Source organism: Martes martes, assembly GCF_963455335.1.
Source record: "Martes martes genome assembly, chromosome: 8".
Lineage (NCBI taxonomy): Eukaryota > Metazoa > Chordata > Mammalia > Carnivora > Mustelidae > Martes > Martes martes.
In genome coordinates this window covers 129163485-129188307 of record NC_137895.1, presented here as the reverse complement: position 1 = coordinate 129188307, position 24823 = coordinate 129163485, and the positions used below count along the sequence as shown (strand labels likewise).

Below are 24823 nucleotides of genomic sequence, written 5' to 3'. Positions count from 1 at the left end.
ACCCCCTGGGTCAGGAACACGGCAGGGATAGCTACTCTCACCACTGTTGCTCAACATAGTACTAGAAGTCCTAGCCTCAGCAATCAGACAACAAAAAGATATAAAGGCATCTAAATTAGCAAGAAGTCAAACTCTCACTCTTTGCAGATGATGTGATACTCTACGTGGAAAACCCAAAAGACTCCACCCTAAAATTGTTAGAAGTCCTACAGGAATTCAGCAAAGTGGCAGGATATAAAACCAATGCACAGAAATCAGTTGCATTTCTATACACCAACAATGAGATAGAAGAAAGAGAAATTAAGGAGTCAAACCCATTTACAATTGCATCAAAAACCATTAAGATACCTAGGAATAAACCCAACCAAAGAGGCAAGGGATCAGCACTCTGAAAACTATAGAACACTTATGAGAGAAACTGAGGAAGGCCCAAAGAAATGGAAAAAACCTTCCATGCTCATGGATTGGAAGAACAAATACTGTTAAAATGTCTATGCTTCCCAGAGCAATCTATACATTCAACACAATCCCTATCAAAATACCATCAACATTTTTTCAGAGCTGGTACAAATAATCCTAAGATTTGTATGGAACCAGGAAAGACCTCAAATAGCCAAAGGAATGTTGAAAAAGAAAACCAAAGCTGGTGGCATCACAATTCCGGACTTCAAGCTCTATGACAAAGCTCTCATCATCAAGACAGTATGGTATTGGCACAAAAACACACACAGAGATCCATGGAACAGAATAGAGAGCCCAGAAATGGACCCTCAATGCTATGGTCAACTAATCTGGGACAAAGCAGGAAAGAATGTCCAATGGAACAAAAGATAGTCATTCCAATAAATGGTGTTGGGAAAACTGGACAGCCACAAGCAAGAAGAATTAAACTGGACCATCTTCTTACACCACACACAAAAATAAGATTCAAAATGGATATAAGACCTACATGTGAGACAGGAACCCATCAAAATCCTAGAACAGAACACAGGTTGTATTCTCTCTGACTTTGGCCAAAACAACTTCTTGCTAGACACGTCTCCAAAGGCAAGGGAAATAAAGACTTCATCAAGATAAAGAGGTTTTGCATAGCAAAGAAAGCAACTGACAACACTAAAAGATGACCTACAGAATGGAAAATGGTATTTGCAATTGACATATCAGATAAGGGGCTAGTATCCAAAATCTATAAAGAACTTATCAAACTCAACGCCCAAAGATCAAACAATCCAGTCAAGAAATGGGTAGAAGAAATGAACAGACATTTCTCCAAAAAAGACACACAAATGGGCAACAGACGTGAAAAAAATGCTCAACATCACTTGGCATCAGGGAAATAAATACAAAAGCACAATGAGATATCACCTCACACCTGTCAGAATGGCTAAAATGAACCAGTCAGGAAACAACAGATGTTGTCAGGCATGCAGAGAAAGCAGAACCCTCTTACACTGTTGGTGGGAATGTAAGCTGGTGCAGCCACTCTGGAAAACAGTAGGGTGGTTCCTCAAAGAGCTGAAAATAGAGCTACCCAACGACCCGGCAATTGCACTACTATGGATTTACCCCAAAGATATAAATATATTGATCCAAAGGGGCACCTGAACCCCAATGTTTATACCAGCAATTTTATTGACTTATTTGAGACAGAATGAGAAATAGAGAGCATGGGTGGGGGAAGAGGCAGAGACGGAGGAAGTAGCAGACTCCCCACTTAGCAGACAGCCTGAAGTGGGGCTCTATCCCAGGACCCAGGAATCATGAGCTAAGCTGAAGGCAGTCACTTAACCAACTAAGCCACCCAGGCAACCCTCAGTACCCTACATTAGACCCCATTTTGGGCATTCAGTGAGAGGATACCTTTCATGAGAAAGGTCTAAGTAAGAAAATTCTAGATGGGAATATTTGTAATATCCAGCTGACCCTTGACCAACGTGGGTTTGAATGATGCAGGTCTACTCTACTTACACATGGACTTTTTTTGATACCGTACTTTAGTGTATTTTCTCTTGTGTTTTTCTCATTAACATTTTTTTCTCTAGCTTTATTGTGAGAATATAGTATGTAATACATGTAATGTACAAAACCTGTGTTAATGAACTATTTATGTTATCAGTAAGCCTTCCAGTTACCAGTAGGCTATTAGTAGTTTAGTTTTTTAGATTCCATGCAGAAGTGAAATCATATGGTATATGCCTTTCTCTGCATTATTTCACTTAGCATAATACTAGGTCTATCAATGTTGTCACAAATGGCAAGATCCCATTCTTTTTTATAGCTGAATAAATATTTCATTGTATATGTATCACACATCTTCTTTATCTATTCATCTATTGATGGACACTGAGGTTGCTTCCATACTTTGGTTATTGTAAACAATGTTTCAAAAAACATAGGGGTGCATATAACTTTTCAAATTAGTGTTTTCATTTTCTTTGGATAAATACCCAGTAGTGTAATTACTGAATGGTACATGGTACTGCATTTCTATTTTTAATTTTTTGAGGGATCATAACACTTTTTGACAATAACATTATATTCAGGCCTTATAAAATTAATAATCTGACAACATTACTAGGCAGCCTTGTAAAACTAATGACTCAATACCACTTGATGGGAGAAACTTTTGTTGAAACAATTTTATAATACCATTAATAAATACTATGTAAAATATAAAACACTTTTTTATATGACATGACTTAAGGAATTACCAATGTAATGTTACTATCTTTTCCCCAAAACTTCTCCTAAATATTTACTTCTGTGACCTTTATTTCCAGGCGAGAACTGTGTTTAGATGGTAGAAATAGCTTGACGTCCACTAATAAGGAGAACGCATTTGCAATTTTATTTATACTTCTCCATTTATCAAAAAATTAGGAGGGTAAGAAAATTATACACAGAAAAGCAATGTGCAATGTATCAGCAAATTTTAATTCAAAGAATTATTAACTAGAAGGATTTTCTCATAACTGTTAGTTTTCAAACTATGGCTCATAGAAATCTAAGGTTCCACTGGGACACAGCAGGATTGAGGGACAAGGAAGTCTACAGGTGTAGTCTCATCTCTCTTTTAGCTAAACAGCTCTACTTGTCTCTGTCTTATATAATACAGTTTAATTTTTTAAAAAAAGTTAATTTCCATTCTTTGGAAAAAAAATATTTCCCCAGAGGTATAAAAGTCACTAACTTAGTCAAAGTCCCTAATTTTACATAAGAGACAAAAAGGCCTCTGAGAGATTGTAGTTTGCCTGAGGTCAAAAAACCACCTAGTTGCAGGCCAGGAATGTGTTTTAGGTCTTACTGAGCCTAGACTTTTATGCCAGTTACTTCCTCATATTCAGGAAAAACACATGCATTTTTAACTAGAACTCAGAGAAAATGAATACATAAAACTTTGTCATGTGGCTCAATAAAGTTAAGGCATTAGGCAGAAAACAGCTTTCTAACTAAACTATAAATTTTTATAGTCATGAACAAAAATAAAGGAAGAGAAGTTATCTTAACTCCTATTAGTAACAGTCAATATACTCAATTTATAAGCACAATTTTTTTTAACTTGAAGGGACAGGGAACTTGAAGGAGAAAATCGTTAGTTGAACCAAAGAACCTGAACCTGAGGAAATTCTTCCTTGAAATCAATCAACAAATGAGTTACCTATGTTGTGAGTTATTTATAGCAAAATTTAAAACACTGAACAGATTTCTCTTTGCCATCTAGCCTCTCCATTAGTTCATATGTACAAAAGACACAATTAACTTTAATTATAAATTAAATTCACTCAGAAATTACAAGTAAATCTTCATTTCCATGTGAGAACATTTCTCTACCTTCTTCGTGACAGGAAAGATTTACCTAGTGGGTGAATTTGGGAGAAGGCACTCAGCAGTGCCTATGTGCTTCCAGATCTCTTCTTTGAAAAGCTATGCCTGCCATAGTAACATGAATTGAGGTCTGCTTTCATCTTTGTGGGTTGGGCATCAAACACCTCTTCCTTCCATTTACAACTGTGTGTGGAAGTGCCTAATTTGGAATAAAGCATTAGGAAGTTTGCTGTGGCTACATACCTAAGCCACATCCTCCAATTTGCTAGTATGTATTAAAGTCACTAGGCTTATCTCCAACTGCCTGACTCCTGTGTCCTCAACTCAGAAAAAGAAGAGCAATGTCATCTGCCACCTACTCCACCACAGTTCCAACAAAAAAATGATCAGACAATACTTAGAAAGGGTTTCTTCTTCCTTGACTTGATACCTAACATTCATTGTTCAAAGCAACATACTTTAAAGAGGGAAAAAGTTGAAAAGAACAATTGCAGAAATAAACTCAGAAAGTCAGACAAAATGAGGAGATAGAGGAATATGTTCCAAATGAAAGAACAATACGACACTTCAGAACAATAACTAAATGAAACAGAGATAAGTGATCTATCTGATAAAGAGTTCAAAGTACTGGTCATAAAAACGCTCAGCAAACTTGGGAGAAGAATGCATGGATTCAGTGAGAACTTCAACAAAGAGAAAATATAAAGAAGAATGAATCAGAGCTGAAAAATACAATAACTAAAATGAGAAATACACAAGAGGGAATCAACAGCAGATTAAAAGCTGCAGACGAACAGATCAGTGATCTACAGGGTAGCAGAAATCATCCAAGACAAAAAACAAAAAGATAAATGAATTTTTTAAATGAGGACAGGTTAATTAAGGGACCTCCTAGGATCAAGCCCCACACCAGGCCCCATGCTCAGGGAGTCTGCTTCTCCCTCTCTCTGTGGCCCTCCCCTCCCATCTGTGTTCTCTCTCGCTTGCTCTCCAAAATAGATAGAAAGAAAGAAAGAAGAAAGAAAGAAAAGGCCATAACTAGAAATAAGAAAATTATGAAAGAAAGATTTTTATTGGTAAAAGCAAACATACAATAAAAGTAATAGATCAAGCACTTTTATAAAGCCAGTATGAATGTTAAAAGACAAAAGTAGTAACAACAATTATATCTACAGTAATTAGTTCAGGGATACACAAAATAAAAAGATGTAAACTAAGACATCAAATACATAAAACAAGGTGGGTGGAAAAATGTAGTGTTTTTAAAATGTGTTTAAGCTTAAGTAACCATCAACTTAAAATAGACTTCTATATGCATGGGATGTTATATATGAACTTCATTGTGATCACAAAAATCTATAATATACAAAAAAGAAAAAGAAAGGCAACCAAGCATAACACTAAAGAAAGTCCTCAAATTAGAAGGGAAGAGAGCAAGACAATAAGGAAACCAAATAAAAGAACAAGATTGAGGCCTCATTTACCATGAGCCTATGCTACCTTTGTCTACATTAGTAAGACCATGAATATACTTTCAAAACCATAAACTGATGTACATTGATTGAAATGGATATTTTAATAACAATGATACACAATGGAAACCAGCTGCTACTTAAAGACCATCTTAGTCATCAATCATTCAAGTGATGGCACGGTAGATATACATGAACTTCATTTGAAAAATTCCAATTGTGGGGCACCTGGGTGGCTCAGTCAGTTAAGGATCTGATCTTGACTTTGGTTCAGGTCATGATCTCAGAATTGTTGAGACTGAGCCCTGCATCAGGCTCTGTACTGAGTATGGAGCCTGCTTACCCTCTGCACCTCACCCCCCACCGCCAGCTTGCACACACTCTCTCACCCTCTCTCTCTCTCTCTCTAAAAAAAAAAGAATCCTGTATTTGCTTGATTTAGCGATTTAGAAAATGCTCTACAATTGCTCAGCAAGACATTTTGTAAAAATTGAAATAGAAGTGTTATAAGTTTTAAAAAATGCTGCAAGTAAGGTAACAATTAAGGATGTACTCTCAGGTGAGAAAATGACAACAATTACAACTTAAAAAGAAAAATTAATCTCTTTAGCATTACAAGTTTATTTAAATCATAAAAAGGACTTATCATGGATTCTTTTAAATAATAAATATCCATATGTGATTAAGTGTTTGGATTCTTGTTGTTCATTTATACATAGGGGTGGGAAAAATGGGTAATATCGATCTTTAAAATTGTTATGAACCATTGCCAACCAGGAAATTAGTCAAAACATCTAAGTATAGATTTCATTAGTGAGCAATAATATTTACTTTCTAAAATTGAATTTAGATGTTGGTTTTCAAGAAATTTAAAATGTGTCCATTTTGGGGTACCTGGGTAACTCAGTCAAGTGTCTGACTCTTGTTTTCGGCTCAGGTTCTGATCTTAGGGGTGTGAGACTGGGCCCCATGTAGGGTTCCACACTCAGCAGGAAGTCTGCTTCAGAGTCTCACACTCTTTCCCCCTCTTGTACACTCTCTCTCTAAAATAAATAAAATCTTGAAAAAATAATAAAATATGTCAGTTTTGTTATATTTATCAAATAAAGGTACTAATAGGTATCTCTTGAAAGTAAGAGCTCCAGGAACTAAGAAAAAAAGTCAAAATTTCTGTCTCATTTCTTTTTCTTTTTTTTTTTTTTTTTAAGATTTTATTTATTTATTTGAGAGAGAGGGAGATCACAAGTAAGCAGAGAGGCAGGCAGAGAGAGAGGAGGAAGCAGGCTCCCTGCTGAGCAGAGAGCCCGATGTGGGGCTCGATCCCAGGACTCTGGGATCATGACCTGAGCTGAAGGCAGAGGCTTTAACCCACTGAGCCACCCAGGTGCCCCTGTCTCATTTCTTTATTAGCACAAATAATTATGACTTTTACTTAGTATGTATTGGCTAGCTAAACAACTCAGAATTTTACCAAATTAAAAACAAAATTATATCAGAAATCTGAAACCCAAGGAAAAAAAGGAAAGTTAATATAACTAACCTTGGTCAAGAAAGGCCCGATGTCATTACTTGAACGCCGTGAGTTTGAGGTATGAATCACTACGTCTTCTCTTAGAGCAACATTTCTATTGAATAGTGAACTGTTATTATTAACATTTCTACCATAAGGCAGATCTAGGGCTGGCCTCATATTAATAGTGTCAAGCAAAGTTTGCTTCTGCTGCTTCTCCACCAGAAGTTTGGTACTGGTCTCTGCCAGCCTCTCACTAGTCCTGTTCAGATTACAAAACACAGTGCTTAGTATTTCATCTCTCCCCAATCAGTCCTAAGTTACTTGCATTTCTTTAAGTTTCCATAATAGTAAACAGAATGTGCCATTAAATAGTGTTTTAACATGGTAAATGTGACAGAGCAGACCTACTATGTATAATTATAGGTTTAAAACTGTTCTCAAGAAGTACATATATTTCTAGGGTTCCTAACTAACAAGTAATTCAAATTAAGGAGGGAGAGAAATGGCTATCGGTGATGTCCATGGCTTAACAGGTAATACCTGCTGCCTTCTGGAATGGTTGTACTTCAAAGATTCTTGGGGATGCCATGACACATACTTATATTTAGTAAACCAGTTTAGAGCTGCAAAAATAAACCATCCTGGGGGGTCTGGGTGGCTCAGTCAGTTAACCATCTGCCTTCAGCTCAGGTCAGGACCCCAGAGTCCTGGAATTGAGCCCCACACTGGGCTCCCTGCTCAGCTTCGGGAAGCCTGCTTCTCCCTCACCCTCTGCCTGCTGCTCCCCTCTGCTTGTGCTCACTTGCTCTCTCTGTCAAATAGATATGTAAAATCTCTAAAGGAAAATAAAAATAAAAAAACATCCCTCAAAGACATTTTTCAAGCATTGGCTTTCACCACTCTTGCACACTTCACACATTACCTCAGAGAAATTGGGCATTTGGCACTGAGGAATAATTTAGACGAACAACTGCTAGGGGAGAAGAAGATGGCAGAGTTGTGATCAGAAAGAACTGAAACAGCTCCAGAGGCAATTAGGTTATAACACAGATACCAGGGTAGTGGAGGTGGAATCTGCCCTTTCCGTCTGGACCTTTTGGGTTAAAGACGCACTCTTCCAAAAATAAACTAACATTAATAAATAAATATTAATAAACTCATTTCTATTTAGGGTAATTCTGACAATTTTATAATAATATGCTGTCTAAATTATAAACCTTCAAACAATTAGTTTAAAGACTAGAAGATCAGATTAACTGAAAATACTCAAGGGAAAAAAATAAAATCATTTAAAACCAAAAATAAGAGAAATGCAAACTGTCTTGGACTAACATTTCAACAGTTAAGTTCATTTACAAACATCATTTTTCAAAATTATAGTATCTAGTTGGCTTTCACTTACTACTGTTCTCATGAACGTGGCTCCAAAAAAATTATGGTTTAGAGGCAAATTCATAAGCTAACTCTACTTTAAATGATTGTTTTAACTTACTTGTTCAGTTCATTTGTCAATGACATTCGATGTTTTACTTCTTCTAGGTAAAGGTGCTTGTATATGTCCAATCCTGTTTTAGTAACATCTTGACAAATTTTCATTTTGGATAATTCAGATTCCAGCTCTTTAATTCTGAGTTCCATTTGACTTCTTACTGAAGCATTATTATGTTCTCTTAACTGTGCTCTGCTTTCGTGAAATGCTACTTGTGACTAAAGCAAATTAAAAGCATAGTTTTAAAATTGTTACAATCTGGGTTATTACAGTAGATTTCTTTCTTTTAGTTTTGTGTCAATGATTCAGAGAGCAATTTTTAAAGTGAAAAAAAAAAGCTGAAATGTAAAATATTTATCATTAATGTGAAGCTGAATTAAATGTGAATAATGTTCATTCTTACATGAGAACTCATGCAATCTGATAATTCAAAGAATAATAAAATCATTTAAATTTTTAAAAAGTGAACAATACAACTTAAGAATAATTGAGGTACATGGGGTGCCTGGCTGACTCAGTCATCTGAGTGCCTGACTCTTGGTTTCTGCTCAGATAGTGATATCAGGGTCCTGGGATAAAGCCCTGTGTCGTACTCAGCATGAAGTATGCCTGGAATTTTCTCTCTACCTGTCCATCCCCCACTCGTGCTTTCCAAATAAATAGATTAGATACTTAATATAAAAAAAAGAATAATCCAAGTATGGTACCATTTCTTTTATGCAGACATGCCCAGAATGGAGCCCAAACAAGCAACCGAATGAGCCACCCATGTACTCCATGGTAAAAATTTTTAAAGCACAATTTTTTCTTTTCCTCTCAATAGCCTTATTTTATACTAACTGGTCTTAAAAAATAAAATAACTTTCTACTGTGAATCATTCTGAAAGATCAATTTAGTGTGAATAATGATGAAAACTGAAATTTTTAAAGGGAAGGAACAAATGCTTCCATTAATTTACCAAATTGCTCTAAAGGAAGTAGAGGAAAACTCTACACTGCCTATAACCAAAATGTAATTTGCAGTGAAATGAATTAAAGCATTTTATAGACAAATAAATTAACCTCTAAAAATAGATTGACTTCTTTTAATGTTTCTGCTAGGGTCAATCTTGTCCTTTCTTCAAGCTCCTGTTTATATGGTTCTATTTTACTGTATTCTACCACGTTGACTTCTACCCAACTTCTGAGGTTTACTACTTGTTGTTCCAACTTCTTTTTATTCTTCTCTAGGTTTTCACATTTCATCTGTATTTCTTTCATAGATGATAATTTCTGAGTAAGAACCTGGTTTTTTGAAGACATAGTTTCCAGTTTTGCTGTAAGATCATCAACCTGCATTAATAAAATAATACAGTTTAGATGTAGAGTGAAACGAGTCTAATGCAAAACTAAGGCGCCAAATTTTTTTTTAAAGATTTTAAATCTCTGCACCAAACATGGGGCTTGAACTCACAACCCCAAGATCAAGAGTCACATATGTTACTGACTGCTCCAGCCAGGTGCTCAAATTTTAAAATAAGTTCATTTTCAACAAAATGTTATCTATATTGTACAGTCTTGGAATGTGGAACCTCAAATAACTCAGAAAATCAAGAACAAAATTAAAACCACTAGGAGTTGCTAAAATCAATCTCTGCTGTCATCCTCTTTGCCACACATTTGTATTTGATTCTTATATTTTTATTTTTCTATGATTGTTTCAGATTTTTCCTCCATAAAATAACTGTAAGTCACGTCTTAGTAGAAAGTGTCTGAACCCTTCCCTCACCTTAACACTCCACAATTTTTTTAAGGATTTTATTTATTTATTTGAGAGGGAGAGAGAGCAAGAGAGCGAGAGCACAAGAGCAGGGAGAGGGAGAAACAGACTCCCCACTGATCAGGAAGCCCAGCATGGGGCTCAATGCCAGCATCCCAGGATCACGACCCAAGCCAAAGGCACTTAACTGAGCCACCCAGGTGCCCTCGTACTCCATAATTTTTAAAGAAGTTTTAGGAATACCATATAGACTTATGTAGGTCTGAGCCAATAAATGCTTACCAAAATAAGACTTTGAAAATAAGACTCTAATTAATGTATCTATAAATACTGATTCTAATGCCATCAGCCTTTTTCTGAATTACAAATGTTTTATGCTAATTTGAATTGCATTCTGAGGAGAAATGATTCACAAGGTTAAGAAAGCACATCTCTCAGTAAAAAAAAAAAATTAGTGGGGAAAAAAATTTAGTGAGATGATCCATATATTTTTCGACCAAAAAAAAAAAATTCCTTAACTTGACAGTGTTATAGTCCTTTGTTACTTCCCACAAAATAAGAGAATATGCTAAGCAATGAAAACAGCCAAAAAACTTGCTGGAGTTTCAGTTTCAACCAAAAAACTTTCTTCCAGTTGGGAAGAACTCCTTTCCTTTAGATATGATTGGAAAGACAAGGTGAGTGGATGTGGTGGTTTTATAAATTGACACTTCTCCCATGACAATCCCTCCCCTTAATATGCGCTAGCCTTAGTAACTGGTTCCTAGTGAACAGAATATGGCAGAACTGCTGTGTGATTTTTAAGGCTAGGTTAGAAAATGTGATATAGCTTCCATCTGACTTTCTTCTTCTAGGAAACCTCACCCTTAGAATCCAGCTGTTGTGGGAAAGCCCAGGCTACCTAGTGAGTCTTCATGCAAATATTCCAGCTGAGACTGCCCTAGCTAACCACCTAGCCCAAAGCCAGCCTCAACAGCCAAACATGTGCAGGAACAAGGTTTTAGATGATTCTAGTTCCCAGCTTCCAGTCACCCCAGGTGAGGCCAAATGAAGAAGAAATGAGTTGGCCTTCCTCAGCCTTGTCCAAAGATTTGTGAACAAGATAAATGCTGTTTTGAGCCACTAGGTTTTGAGATGGTTTATTATACAGCAATAAATAACTGGCACAGATACTGATATTAAAATGGGGTGCTGCCATTAAAAAAAAAAAAAAAAACCAAAAAACTAAAACTAAACCTTCTTTGAACCAGGAGGTGGGTGGAACCTGAAAGAAGAGTAAGAGTGCGAAGTGGAGAAGACTAAGAATGAAAACCAAAAGGGCTTCCAAGAGACTGTTAGTGGAAACCTGATGGCCCCTGAAGAGGCTTACAGCAAAGGCTTCTAGACAAGGGAAGAAAATGACACTAGAGGGAAAAGGAACTCATGCCACAAACCACTTGAAAGTAAAACTGATAGGAGAGATAAGCTAAAGAAAGACTATTCAATATGAAGGAACCAGGACTTACTGGGTTCATCTATCTGTTCCTCATTTACAGCCTCTCCACATGCTGTATTGTCAAATAACGCTAAAAGAAAGAAATGCCTTCTGGGTTAAAAGCAAATCCAGGAAGACATGGCCTACGGATGAAGCCAAAACTATAAACCCTTTATTAAGACTTGAGAAGGATTTAAGGTGTGCCTCAAATTTCTTTAAGGATCTTAAGAGTAGGAGAATTTGAAACGCATTGTCAAATGAGAGCTGCACAGGAAACCTGAGGTGAAAAGCTTATCTCAAAAAGACCCGGGAGAATGGCTTTTCTAATGGCATGAAATCCGATCATATTCACGGAAAATTCAAAAAACTAAGATAATTACAGTAGCAAAAACACTGTTTGCGAGCTTGGACTAAAAGAGACCAAGATAGTACAAACTAAAAATAGGCCTTTGAGTCTTAGAAGTCCCACCAGGAGGAAGCAAGCTGAAAAAGCAGCTACAAACACAGGTCATTCCTTATGAAAAGGACAGAACCAAGAGCTCAAAGAGTAAAGCAAACAGCCATGGAGAAGCATTGCCATGGTTAGGACTAAGTCCTAACTGAAGAACTGACAGCATGCTTCAGGGTGTGTTTCAAAACTGCTGTGGACTGGTGTGCCTCCCATCTTCTTTCAATGGGAGAGTCCTGAGCAGGTTACCAGAGTGTTCCATTTGGAGTGGTAGAGAACTGTCTTCCTTAATTCCCAAGTGTTCAGTTGGAGAGGACTTGCACTCAAGGGACTATACTTCAGGTACCTTATCCCTGCTGTACCTGATTAAGATGGTAAGATCTTGGACTCAAGCCTAAACCCAATGCCAGGAGAACTGAGATTTGTGGGAGGTATGGGGGGAAGGTGAGTGTATTTTTCATGTGGGAGGAATACAAAAAAATTGTGGCCGGTGGGTAAATCATGCTGCTTTTTAAATGTGTCCATAGGTTTTTAAATATTCATTCCATTAAAAAAAAGACCATGGGCCTACCTTCGGACTTTCTCCTAACAGAATATGGTGAATGTGATGCTCTGTGTATTCCAAGGCTAGATTACAAAAGACAACAGAGCTTCTGCCTTGCTCTGCAGCTCAGGCAGCTTTCTTGGAATTGAGCCCCCCATCTTGTAAGAAAGTTCAGGCCACAAAGAGGCTAGTGTGCCAGTGTAAGTGTTTTGGCTGCCTGCCCCAACTATAGCCCTAGGCAATAGCCAGCATCAACACCACCAGATGTGAGTGAACAAATCTTCAAACAGTTCCAGCCCCAAGACTTTCAGCTGCCCCACCTGAAGCTAGGGGAAGAGAACAAGCTGTCCTGGCCACACTTTTCCTAACAGTAGATTTGTGAACAAAATAAATGTTATTTATTTAAGCCACTAAACTTTGGGGAGTTTGTTAAGAAAAAACAAACAGACAGAAAAATGGATGACAAAAAGAGTTAATAAAATACATAATTTATATAGTAGAAATTGGTCTCCATTAAAGTGGGAAGTAGTAAATGTTAAGATTAATTTTTTAAAAATTTTTAAAATTTATTCATTTGGGAGAGATATGGAGAGACAGAGCACAAGCAGGGGGAGAGGCAGAGGGAGAGGGAGAAGCAGACTCCCTGCTGAGCTGGGAGCCTAACATGGGACTCAATCCCAGGGCCTGGAGATCATGACCTGAGCTAAAGGCAGACAAACCATCTGAGCCACCCAGGTGCCCCTAAGATTAATTTAATAATGACAAACAGTGCTAATGAGAAGAAGCCCATAACTAGAAGCAAGATCTAAGAAGTTTTTCTTTCTGTTTTCCCCCATTTAGAATGTCATTACCTGTGCATTTTTTATATATGATCTTTATTATGTTGAAGTATGTTCCTTCTAAACCTACTTTGTTGAGGGTTTTTATCATGAATGGATGTTGTACTTTTTTATCATGAATGGATGTTGCACTTTGTCAAGTGCTTTTTTTAAAACATTTTATTTATTTATTTGACGGACAGAGATCACAAGTAGGCAGAGAGGCAGGCAGAGAGAGAGAGGGGGAAGCAGGCTCCCCTCCGAGCACGGAGCCCGATGCGGGGCTAGATCCCAGGACACCGGAATCATGACCTGAGCCAAAGGCAGAGGCTTTAACCCACTGAGCCACCCAGGTGCCCCTCAAATGCTTTTTCTACATCTTTTGAAATGATCAGATGATTCTTAGCCTTTTATTAATTTGGTGTATCACAATGATTGATTTGCTGATATTAAAACACCCCCATAACCTAGGAATAAATCCCATTTGATCATGGTGATGATTTTTTTTAATGTACTGTTGGATTCAGTTTGCGAGTATTTTGTTGAGGATTTTTGCATCCATGTTCACCAAAGATACTGGCTTAGAGTTCTTTTTGTGGTGTCTTTGTCTCATTTTGGTATCAGCGTAATACTGGCCTCATAGAATGAATTTGGAGTTTTTCCTTCCTTTTCTGTTTTTTGGAATAGTTTGAGAATGGGTACTAACTCTTCCTTTAAATGCTCGATAGAATTTGCCTCTGGTCCCGGACTTGTGTTTGTTCATAGTTTTTTGATTAATGATTCAATTTCTTCGCTGGTTTTCAGTCTATTCAAATTTTCTATTCTTGTTTCAGTTCTGGTAATTTATATGTTTCTAGGAATTTATCCATTTCTTGTACATTGTCCAAATTGTTGGCATATAGTTGTTCATAATATTCTTTCATAATTGTATGCATTTCTGTGGTGTTGGTTGTTATTTCTCCTCTCTCATCTATGATATTATTTGGGTCCTTCTTCTCTTCTTTCTGATAACTCTGGTTAAAGCCTTATTGGTTTTATTAATTTTTTTTAAAAAACCAGCTCCTGGTTTCATTGATCTCTCCTATTTTTGTCTTTTTTAAGTTTCTATAGTGTTTACTTCTGCTCTAATTTTTAAAAAAAAATTTATTTGAGAGAGAGAGAAAGTGGGGAGAGGATCAAATGGAGAGGGAGTGAGAGAACCCTTAAGTAGACTCCCCGCTGAGCACAGAGCCAGAAGCAGGGCTCAATCCCAGGACTCTGAGATCATGACCTGAGCTGAAATCAAGAGTCTGCTCTTAAGTCTGCTGCTTAACCAACTGAGCCACCTACTACTACTACTGCTCTAATTTTTATTTTATCTCCTTCTTTCTGCTGACTTTAGGCTTCATTTGTTGTTCTTTTTCTAGCTTCTTTAGGTGAAGGTTAGGTTGTTGTAGATTTTTCTTATTTCTTGAGGTAGGCCTGTATTGCTATATACTTCCCTCTTCGAACCATATTTACTGTATCTCAAAAGTTTGGACAATTGTGTTTTCATTTTCATTTGCTTCCATGTATTTTTTTTTAAATTTATTCTTTTATTTCCTTGTTGCTCCATTCATTGTTTAGTAGAATGTTACTTAACCAACATGTATTTGTGGTCTTTCACATTGTTTCCTGTGGCTGACTTCTAATTTAATAGTATTATGATCAGAAGAGGTGCATTGTATGACTTCAATCTTCTTGTATTTATTAAGACCGGTTTTGTGGGTATTATGGAGGGCACGTATTACATGGAGCACTGGGTGTGGTGCATAAACAATGAATTTGGGAACACTGAAAAAAAATAAAATTAAATTTAAAAAGAAAGACTTGTTTTGTGGCCTAATATGTGATCTATTCTACAGAATGTTCCAGAATGTGTATTCTGTTGTTTAAGGAGGGAATATTTTGAATATATCTCCTTAGTCCACCTAGTCCAGTGCATCATATAAAGCCACTGTTTCCTTGTTGACTTTCTGATCTGTCCACTGATGTAAGTGGTGTGTTAAAGTTCCTAGCTATTGATTTTTTTTTTGCTTCCTTTTTTATTTCTTTTTTTTACACATTTTATTTTTTTTAATTTTTTATTTCTTTTCAGCGTAACTGTATTCATTGTTTTTTCACCACACCCAGTGCTCCATGCAATCCGTGCCCTCCTTAATATCCACCACCTGGTTCCCCCAACCTCCCACCCCCCGCCCCTTCAAAACCCTCAGGTGGTTTTTCAGAGTCCATAGTCTCTCATAGTTCACCTCCCCTTCCATTTTCCCTCAACTCCCTTCTCCTCTCCATCTCCCTTTTTCCTCCATGTTATTTGTTATGTTCCACAAATAAGTGAAACCATATGATACTTGACTCTCTCTGCTTGACTTATTTCAGTCAGCATAATCTCTTCCAGTCCCGTCCATGTTGCTACAAAAGTTGGGTATTCACCCTTTCTAATGGAGGCATAATACTCCATAGTGTATATGGACCACATCTTCGTTATCCATTCATCCGTTGAAGGGCATCTTGGTTCTTTCCACAGTTTGGCGACCGTGGCCATTGCTGCTATAAACATTGGGGTACAGATGGCCCTTCTTTTCACTACATCTGTATCTTTGGGGTAAATACCCAGTAGTGCAATTGCAGGGTCAGAGGGAAGCTCTATTTTTAATTTCTTGAGGAATCTCCACACTATTCTCCAAAGTGGCTGCACCAATTTGCATTCCCACCAACAGTGTAACAGGGTTCCCCTTTCTCCACATCCTCTCCAACACATGTTGTTTCCTGTCTTGCTAATTTTGGCCATTCTAACTGGTGTAAGGTGGTATCTCAATGTGGTTTTAATTTGAATCTCCCTGATGGCTAGTGATGATGAACATTTTTTCATGTGTCTGATAGCCATTTGTATGTCTTCATTGGAGAAGTGTCTGTTCATGTCTTCTGCCCATTTTTTGATATGATTGTCTGTTTTGTGTGTGTTGAGTTTGAGGAGTTCTTTATAGATCCTGGATATCAACCTTTTGTCTGTACTGTCATTTGCAAATATCTTCTCCCATTCCGTGGGTTGCCTCTTTGTTTTGTTGACTGTTTCCTTTGCTGTGCAGAAGCTTTTGATCTTGATGAAGTCCCAAAAGTTCATTTTTGCTTTTGTTTCCTTCACCTTTGGAGACATATCTTGAAAGAAGTTGCTGTGGCTGATATCAAAGAGGTTACTGCCTATGTTCTCCTCTAGGATTCTGATGGATTCCTGTCTTACGTTGAGGTCTTTTATCCATTTCGAGTTTATCTTTGTGTACGGTGTAAGAGAATGGCCGAGTTTCATTCTTCTACATATAGCTGTCCAGTTTTCCCAGCAACATTTATTGAAGAGACTATCTTTTCTCCACTGGATATTTTTTCCTGTTTTGTCAAAGATTATTTGACCATAGACTTGAGGGTCCATATCTGGGCTCTCTACTCTGTTCCACTGGTCTATATGTCTGTTTTTATGCCAGTACCATGCTGTCTTGGTGATCACAGCTTTGTAGTAAAGCTTGAAATCAGGTAACGTGATGCCGCCAGTTTTATTTTTGTTTTTCAACATTTCCTTAGTGATTCGCGGTCTCTTCTGATTCCATACAAATTTTAGGATTATTTGCTCCAGCTCTTTGAAAACTACCGGTGGAATTTTGATCGGAATGGCATTAAAAGTAGACTGCTCTAGGCAGTATAGACATTTTAACAATGTTTATTCTTCTTCATAAAATCTATCTATGAAAGACCCACAGCAAATATCATCCTCAATGGGAAAAAGCTTGCAGCCTTCCCGTTGAGATCAGGAACACGACAAGGATGCCCACTCTCACCACTCTTGTTCAACATAGTATTAGAAGTCCTAACAACAGCAATCAGACAACAAAGAGAAATAAAAGGTATCCGAATTGGCAAGGAAAAAGTCAAACTCCCTCTCTTCACAGATGACATGATTCTTTATATGGAAAACCCAAAAGACTCCACCCCCAAACTACTAGAACTCATACAGCAATTCAGTAACGTGGCAGGATACAAAGTCAATGTACAGAAATCAGTGGCTTTCTTATACATTAGCAATGAAAATACAGAAAGGGAAATTAGAGAATCGATTCCATTTACTATAGCACCAAGAACAATAAGATACCTGGGAATAAACCTAACCAAAGAGGTAAAGGATCTGTACTCGAGGAACTACAGAACACTCATTAAAGAAACTGAAGAAGACACAAGAAGATGGAAGACCATTCCATGCTCTTGGATTAGAAGAATAAACTATTGATTATTTCTATTCCTTCCTAAAATATCCAAATTGTACATTGTCTTCATGGATACTTTTGCAATTAGGAATAAAAGCAATGAATTTCATTTAAAACATATATAATAAAATTAAAGGGCCCTAGTATTATTGTATTATTATCAATTAGTCCTTTTATTTTAGTCATTAATTGTTTTATGTACTTGGGTGATCCCATGTTGGGTGCATAAATATTTACAATAGATAGTTCTTCTTCCTGTCAGACTGTCCTCTTTATTATGATATAGTGCTCTTGTCTCTTACTATAGTCGTTCTTTCAGACTCTATTTTGTCCAACATAAGTATTACTATTCTGGCTTTCTTTTGATATCCACTTGCAAGATACATGTTTTTTCCATCCCCTGACTTCCAATCTGCAGGTGTCCTTATGACAAAAAGAAAACTCTTGCAAGCGGCTTATACACGGGTCTTGTTTTTTCTTCTTCTTCTTCTTTTTTTTAATCCACTCTGACATCCTATGTCTTTTGATTAGAGCACTTACCCCATTTACATCCAAAGTAATTATTGATAGATATGTATTTCTCATTTTACTACTTGCTTTGTGGTTGTTTCTAGAGATTTTCTCTGACCATTTTTTGTGTCTTCGATGTTTTACTGGTTTTCTTTAGTGATATATTTGGATTTCTTTCTCCTCTTTGAGTGTTTATCAGTGGTTTTGTTTTCTTTTTAGAGATGGCATGAGTGGAGTGGGGAGAGGGAAAGGAATCTTAAGCAGACTCCATGGCTGGAATACAGTGCAGTGCAGGGCTCAATCGCACAACCCTGAGATTATGACCTGAGCTGAGATCAAGTCAGATGCTTAAACAACTAAGCCATCCAGGCACCACCATTAGTGGTTTTTGATATATAATTTGTATATAACCTCTTCTGCATATAGCAGTCTATATTAAGCTGCTGGTCTTTAAGTTTGAGCCCATTCTTTTCTCTTCTCCCCATGCTTTAGGTAAGGTATTATATTTTATATCCTTTTTTCCTGAGTTCCTTAACTTATTTTTTATGTAAATGTTCACTTTTTCTACTTTTGTGTTTCCTGCCCTTATACTGTCACATTTGGTCTCTTCTTTCCACTCAAAGGGTCCCCTTTAATATTTCCTGTGGGGCTAGTTTAGTAGTCACAAACTCATTTAGTTTTTAATCTGGGAAACTCTATCTCTCCTATTCTGAGTAATAGGCTTGATGGATAGAGTATTCTTGGCTACAGATTTTTCCCATTCACCACGTTGAATAGATAATACCACTCCCTTCTGGCTTGCAAAGTTTCTGCTGAAAAAGTTCCTGCTAGCCTTAAGGGGTTTCCCCTGGAAGTTACTGACTTGCTTTCCTGTTTTTAAGATGTTTTCTTGATCAGTATATTTTGCAAATTCAATTACAATAGGTCTTGGTGTTGGCCTACTATTGTTGATTTTGATAGTTTTCTGTGTCTCCTGGATCTTGATGTCTTTTGCCTTCCCTAGATTAGGGAAGTTTTCTGCTATTATTTCTAGAAACAACTTTTCTTACACCTTTTTTCTCTCTTCTTCTACTGGGACTCCTATAACATGAATGTTATTACATTTGATGGAGTCACTGAGTTCCCTAGGTCTGGTCTCATTTTGCATAATTCTTCTTTCTCTCCCTTCTTTGGCTTCATTGCTTTCCATTACTTTGACTTCTAAGTTGCTAATTTGTTCCTCTGTTTTTTCCAGCCTGCTGTTCATTGCATTAGGTGTGTTTCTCATCTCATTTATTCCACTCTTCATCTCTGATTCTTTTTTAGCTCTTTTATCTCTGTTGTAAGGGTCTCACTGATGTTGTCCGTTCTTTTCTCAAGTCCAGTGAGTATCCCTATGATCACTGCCTTAAATCCTCCATCAGGCATGATATTTACATCTGTCTCACTTCAATCTCTGGACGCATGGCCTTATCCTGTTCTTTCATTTGAGATAAATTCCTCTGTTTTCTCATTTTATCTAAGTCTCTACCAGCTTCTCTGTGTTAAAAAAGCCAGTTACATCATCTGCTCCCGAAAGTAATGGACTTATGAAAAAAGATGTCATGTAGTGCCCAGGGTCTCGTGCTTAGGGGAGAATCTCTAGTGTGTGCTGCATGCACTCTGCTGTTGTGTTCTGGCTGCTCGGTCCTTCAGGCCAGACATCTGCAGAGGCTCTCCCTCACTGCTGTGGGCAGTGTTTAGTACCTGGCCTGAAGGTAGCAACTTTTAACTAGGTGTGCTCTGGTGTGCTTGTGAAATGAGACCTGTCACCACCTCCACTGGAACTGAGGCCCTCCCGAATCTGGTCAGATGTGGTGTGGGCAGGGGCTTGTGCTGATTTTCTGGGGGAAAGGCCTGCTGTGGTGGAACTGAGGCAAGAATGATTGAGCAGGGCAGTTCCACTGGAGTGCAAGGGGATGGTGCTCGGTGTAAGCAGATTAGGCAGCCAGTGTCAGAGCTGCACTGTGTCCCACAGATGGCTCTGTGCTTGTGCTGAGGGGCACTGGACGGAAATGGTACAAGCTGGTTCCTTTGTTCCTAGAGAGGGGTCTCTGTGAACACTGCCTCTCAGGGAAATGCTCTGAGAAGACTGAGTAATTTCCCTACTGTATGCCCCAGACACTGTTCAGATCACTGTTTCCATGCTGTATGTTCCCAGGTGGTTTGCCTGCCTTCTCTCCAAGAGCAGCACAGTGCCCTACAGGCTCTATCCCAGCCAAACCCAGTGACTTTTAGAATTCCAGGTTTTAAGTCCCCCTAGTTGTAAGAACTCATGACATTATACTCCTCTCACTTTCCTGTGTAGTCAGTGGCTACAGGGAAACGTTCTCTTTGTGCAGACCCGTGTCTCGCTCCTGCCCTTCTCCATGACCATGACTCCCTCTCCTCTGCAGCCACCAGGATCTGTTTCTCTCCTAAACCACATCTCTGTACTTCCTACCTTCTTTGATGTGGCCTCTTCTCTCTAATAGTGGACTTTATTCTGTTAGTCTTCAGGGATTAGTTGAAACTAGGCTCCTCTTACTCTGCCACCTTCTTCCTTTCTCTTAAGATATTTTTCTAAGATTCCCTTCAATTACAAATTATTACAACTGGCAGGAACACCTTTCCAGAATTTCCCCACAAGCTAGGGGAAAAGAAAAACTCTCAAGCAGAGAGACAACATGATTTGAAGTATAATAGCTGAAAAACTAGAAATAGTTTAATAACCAAAATTTGACCTTTTACCTGATCTCCATCAACTGAAATTCTAAAAGAAATAGGCATCTTTGAGTATCTTTTAACCAATCTAATACTCAATCTTTATTCTGCTTTCATCAGTGAGGAAATAAAGAGAACATTATGGAATCATTTTTAATCTTTTCAGTAGAAAACGAAATGTACTATCCTTTGGCATTATTTAAATTGAATATAACTTCTCCTTTATTTTACTCGAAGCTTGTTTATGTGGGGAGGTAAGTAAGACCATCTCGTCTTTATGTTGTGCCACAAAGCTTTCCTATATCATACAAACAGGCTTTGAATTTTTTTTGGAATTTAAACTGATTATCTACTATTTGTCTCTGATAACTCCTTTAAATAAAACCTGATAATTTATAGCTGTATTCTGGAAATAATGTAATAAATATTTATTCCATTAATTACGTATTGAGCTATTAAAGTACATATCTATTTAAACTAAAAGAAGACAGGTAAAGACACCTGTGTTTTCTGAGAACGTAGGATCTGTGCCAAGAACAGGATCAATACCAGTGTTATACACAAGAACCAGGTCAAAAGAGTATCTAATTGTGAGTTGCAATTCTGGATTAGCAAGATTTCAAAACAGGAAAGCTGAAGGCCCAGAGTTCATCTTTTCCTTCCTAGATGGTGAAATTTATGGATGAGTCTACACTTTATAACAAGTTCATAAAACGTAATGAAGTAAATAGTAGATAGCAGATCCCACAAGCAAGATTTGATGAAAATGGATATGTGAGGCACTGAGTGAGAGACTAAAGATATGAATGGAGAAAAGAAACAGGACTCTAGCTTTTTGAGCCTAACTTCTCATTGCATCATGGAGTCAGCAAGGCATAAGTTGGTAAAAGTCTCCTTTTTAAGAAGCAAAAAATGTCTACAGGAGTAAAGTTAAGTTCTCCTACAGTGACTTTTTATTATTACATAAGTGAGTGGTAATTTGCAAGACGACTAGGGAAGATGTCTCATAAAATTTGATTGGACAGTGACATAAGGATAGACATATAGATCAATGTATTAGAACTGACAATCTAAAAAGAAATTGCTACATTATGGTTAACTGACGTACAACGAGGGTATAAAACAGTTAAAAGGAATAAGAATACTCTTTTTAACAAATGGTACTAGGACAAATGGATGTCCGCATGCAAAGTAATAAAATTAAACCTCTACCTCATAGCATATATACAGAATTAACTCAAAACTTAAGAGCTAAAACTATAAAAAAAAATAGAAAAAAACATAGGTGTATCATTTGTGACTGGATTTGGCAACAGTTTCTTAGATATGACACCAAAAGACAAAAAAAGATTAAGTATATTTCATCAAAATTAAAAACGTCTTTGCTTCAAACGTCACCATCAATAAAGTGAAAAGTCAAGCTACTGAATAAGAGAAAAGATTTGAAAATCTTATATCTGATAAGGGATCTGTATTTAGGATATGCAAATAACTCTTACAATAATGAAAAGACAATCCAATAAAGAAGTGGGCAAAATAATTGATTCAGTCTTTAAGGAAGATATAGAAATGGATAATAACACACATAAAAAGATGAGATGCTCAACATAATTAAGTTTTTGTGGGTTTTTTTTAACATTTTATTTGTTTATTTGACAGACAGAGAGAACACAAGCAGGGGGAGCTGCAAAGGAAGAGGGAGAAGTAGGCCCTCTGCTGAGCAGGGAGCCTAATGCAGGGCTTGATGCCGAAGGCATCACAATTCCAGACTTCAAGCTCTATGACAAAGCTGTCATCATCAAGACAGTGTAGTACTGGCACAAAAACAGACACATAGATCAATGAAACAGAATAGAGAGCCCAGAAATGGACCCTCAAGTCTATGGTCAACTAATCTTCGACAAAGCAAGAAAGAATGTCCAATGGAAAAAAGACAGTCTCTTCAACAAATAGTGTCGGGAAAATTGAACAACCCCAAGCAGAAGAATGCAACTGGACCATCTTCTTATACCACACACAAAAATAGACTCCAAATGGATGAAAGACCTCAATGTGAGAAAGGAATCCATCAAAATCCTTGAGGAGAACACAGACGGCAACCTCTTTGACCTCAGCCGCAACAACTTCTTCCTAGAAACATCCCCCAAAGCAAGGGGAGCAAGGGCAAAAATGAGCTATTGGGACTTCATGAAGAGCAAAAGCTCTTTGCACAGCAAAGGAAACAGTCAACACAACCAAAAGACAACTGACAGAATGGGAGAAGATATTTGCAAATGGCATATCAGATAAAGGGGTAGTATCCAAAACCTATAAAGAACTTATCATACTCAACACCCAAAGAACAAATAATCCAATCAGGAAATGGGCAGAAGACATGAACAGACATTTCTGCAAAGAAGACACCCAAATGGCCAACAGACAGATGAAAAAGTGCTCAACATCACTTGGCATCAAGGACATACAAATCAAAACTACACTGAGATACCATCTCCTACTAGTCAGAATGGCTAAAATTAACAAGTCAGGAAACATCAGGTGTTGGCAAGGATGCGAAGAAAGGGGAACCCCCCTATACTGGTGGGAATGGTGGGAATGGTGGGAATGTCAGCTGGTGCAGCCACTCTGGAAAACAGCATGGAGGTTCCTCAAGAAATTGAAAATAGAGCTACCCTATGACCAGCAACCACACTACTGAGTATTTACCCTAAAGATACCAATGTAGGTATCCAAAGGGGCACATGCATCCAAAGGTTTATAACAGCAATGTCTACAATAGCCAAATGATGGAAAGAACCTAGATGTCCATCAACAGATGAATGGATAAAGAATATGTGGTATATATACACTATGGAATACTATGCAGCCATCAAAAGAAATGAAATCTTGCCATTTGCAATGATGTGGATGGAACTAAAGGGAGGGTATTATGCTGAGCGAAATAAGTCAATCAGAGAAAGACAATTATGATATGAGCTCTCTGATATGAGCAAGTTGAGAGGCAATGTGGGGGGTTTGGGGAGTAGGGAAGGAAAAAATGAAACAAGATGGGACCAGGGAGGGAGACAAACTCTTAATCTCAGGAAACAAACAGGGTTGCTGGAGGGGAGGGAGGTGCAAGGGATGGGGTGCCTGGGTGATGAACATTGGGGAGGGTATATGCTATGCTGAGTGCTGTGAGTTGTGTAAGACTGATGAGTCACAGACCTGTACCCCTGAAAGAAATAATGCATTATATGTTAATTTAAAAAAAAGACTGAGAGATGGTGAAATCAACCCAATTAACTGAGAGGATAAAATGTGATAGCAGGGAAATAACATGAGATGTCCAGACAATAACTAAATGAACGTTCACAGCAGCATTATCAATGGCCAAAAAGTGGAAACAACCCAAAGGTGCATCAAATGATGAATGAACAAGGGTTTTAGCCCACAATGGAGTACTGTTTGATAATAAGGAATGGAGCACTGATATATGCTATGACACAGATGAACCCCAAAAACATTAAGCGAAGGAAGCTAGTCACAAAGGGCCACACATTGTGTGATTCCCTATATATGAAATATTCAGAATGGGCAACTCTATAGAGGCAGGAAGTAGACTGGTGGTTGCCTGAGCCTGGGGGCAAGGATTACGGGTTTCTTTTCAGGGTTATTAAAATGTTCTAGTTGATGGCAATAATGGTTGCACAACTCTATCAATATACTCAGAAACATTGAACTACACATATTAAATGGGTGAAAGGTATGGAATGTGTATTATATCTCAATAAAGCTTTAAAAAAAATCCAATGGCAAGACATAGATAATTTTCTTAATTCTCTCTTTTGGGTGTATATAATATACATGATCTAAATATTTCTGTGCATTTATTATATATTGAAAAGGAAAAGAAAATGAAGGAAATGACTAAGTTCAACTGGTTTGTGAAATCACTTTTCTGTACAAGTTACCCTGAAATCAGTACAGATTCTGTATCCAT

General features: G+C 37.5%; 1 protein-coding gene across 1 annotated transcript in view; it reads right to left on the bottom strand.

Annotated features, from left to right (window-relative positions):
• The window catches only part of LOC308347644 (ankyrin repeat domain-containing protein 26-like), a 98448-nt gene that overhangs the window by 7491 nt on the left and 66134 nt on the right, over positions 1–24823 (bottom strand). Inside the window, exons 15-17 of the mRNA XM_080811233.1 lie at positions 9362–9631; positions 8303–8517; positions 6838–7069 (exon numbers count right to left, since the gene is read on the bottom strand). Of these exons, the coding sequence (XP_080667359.1) occupies positions 6838–7069; positions 8303–8517; positions 9362–9631 (717 nt within the window). The remainder of the gene's footprint in view (positions 1–6837; positions 7070–8302; positions 8518–9361; positions 9632–24823) is intronic.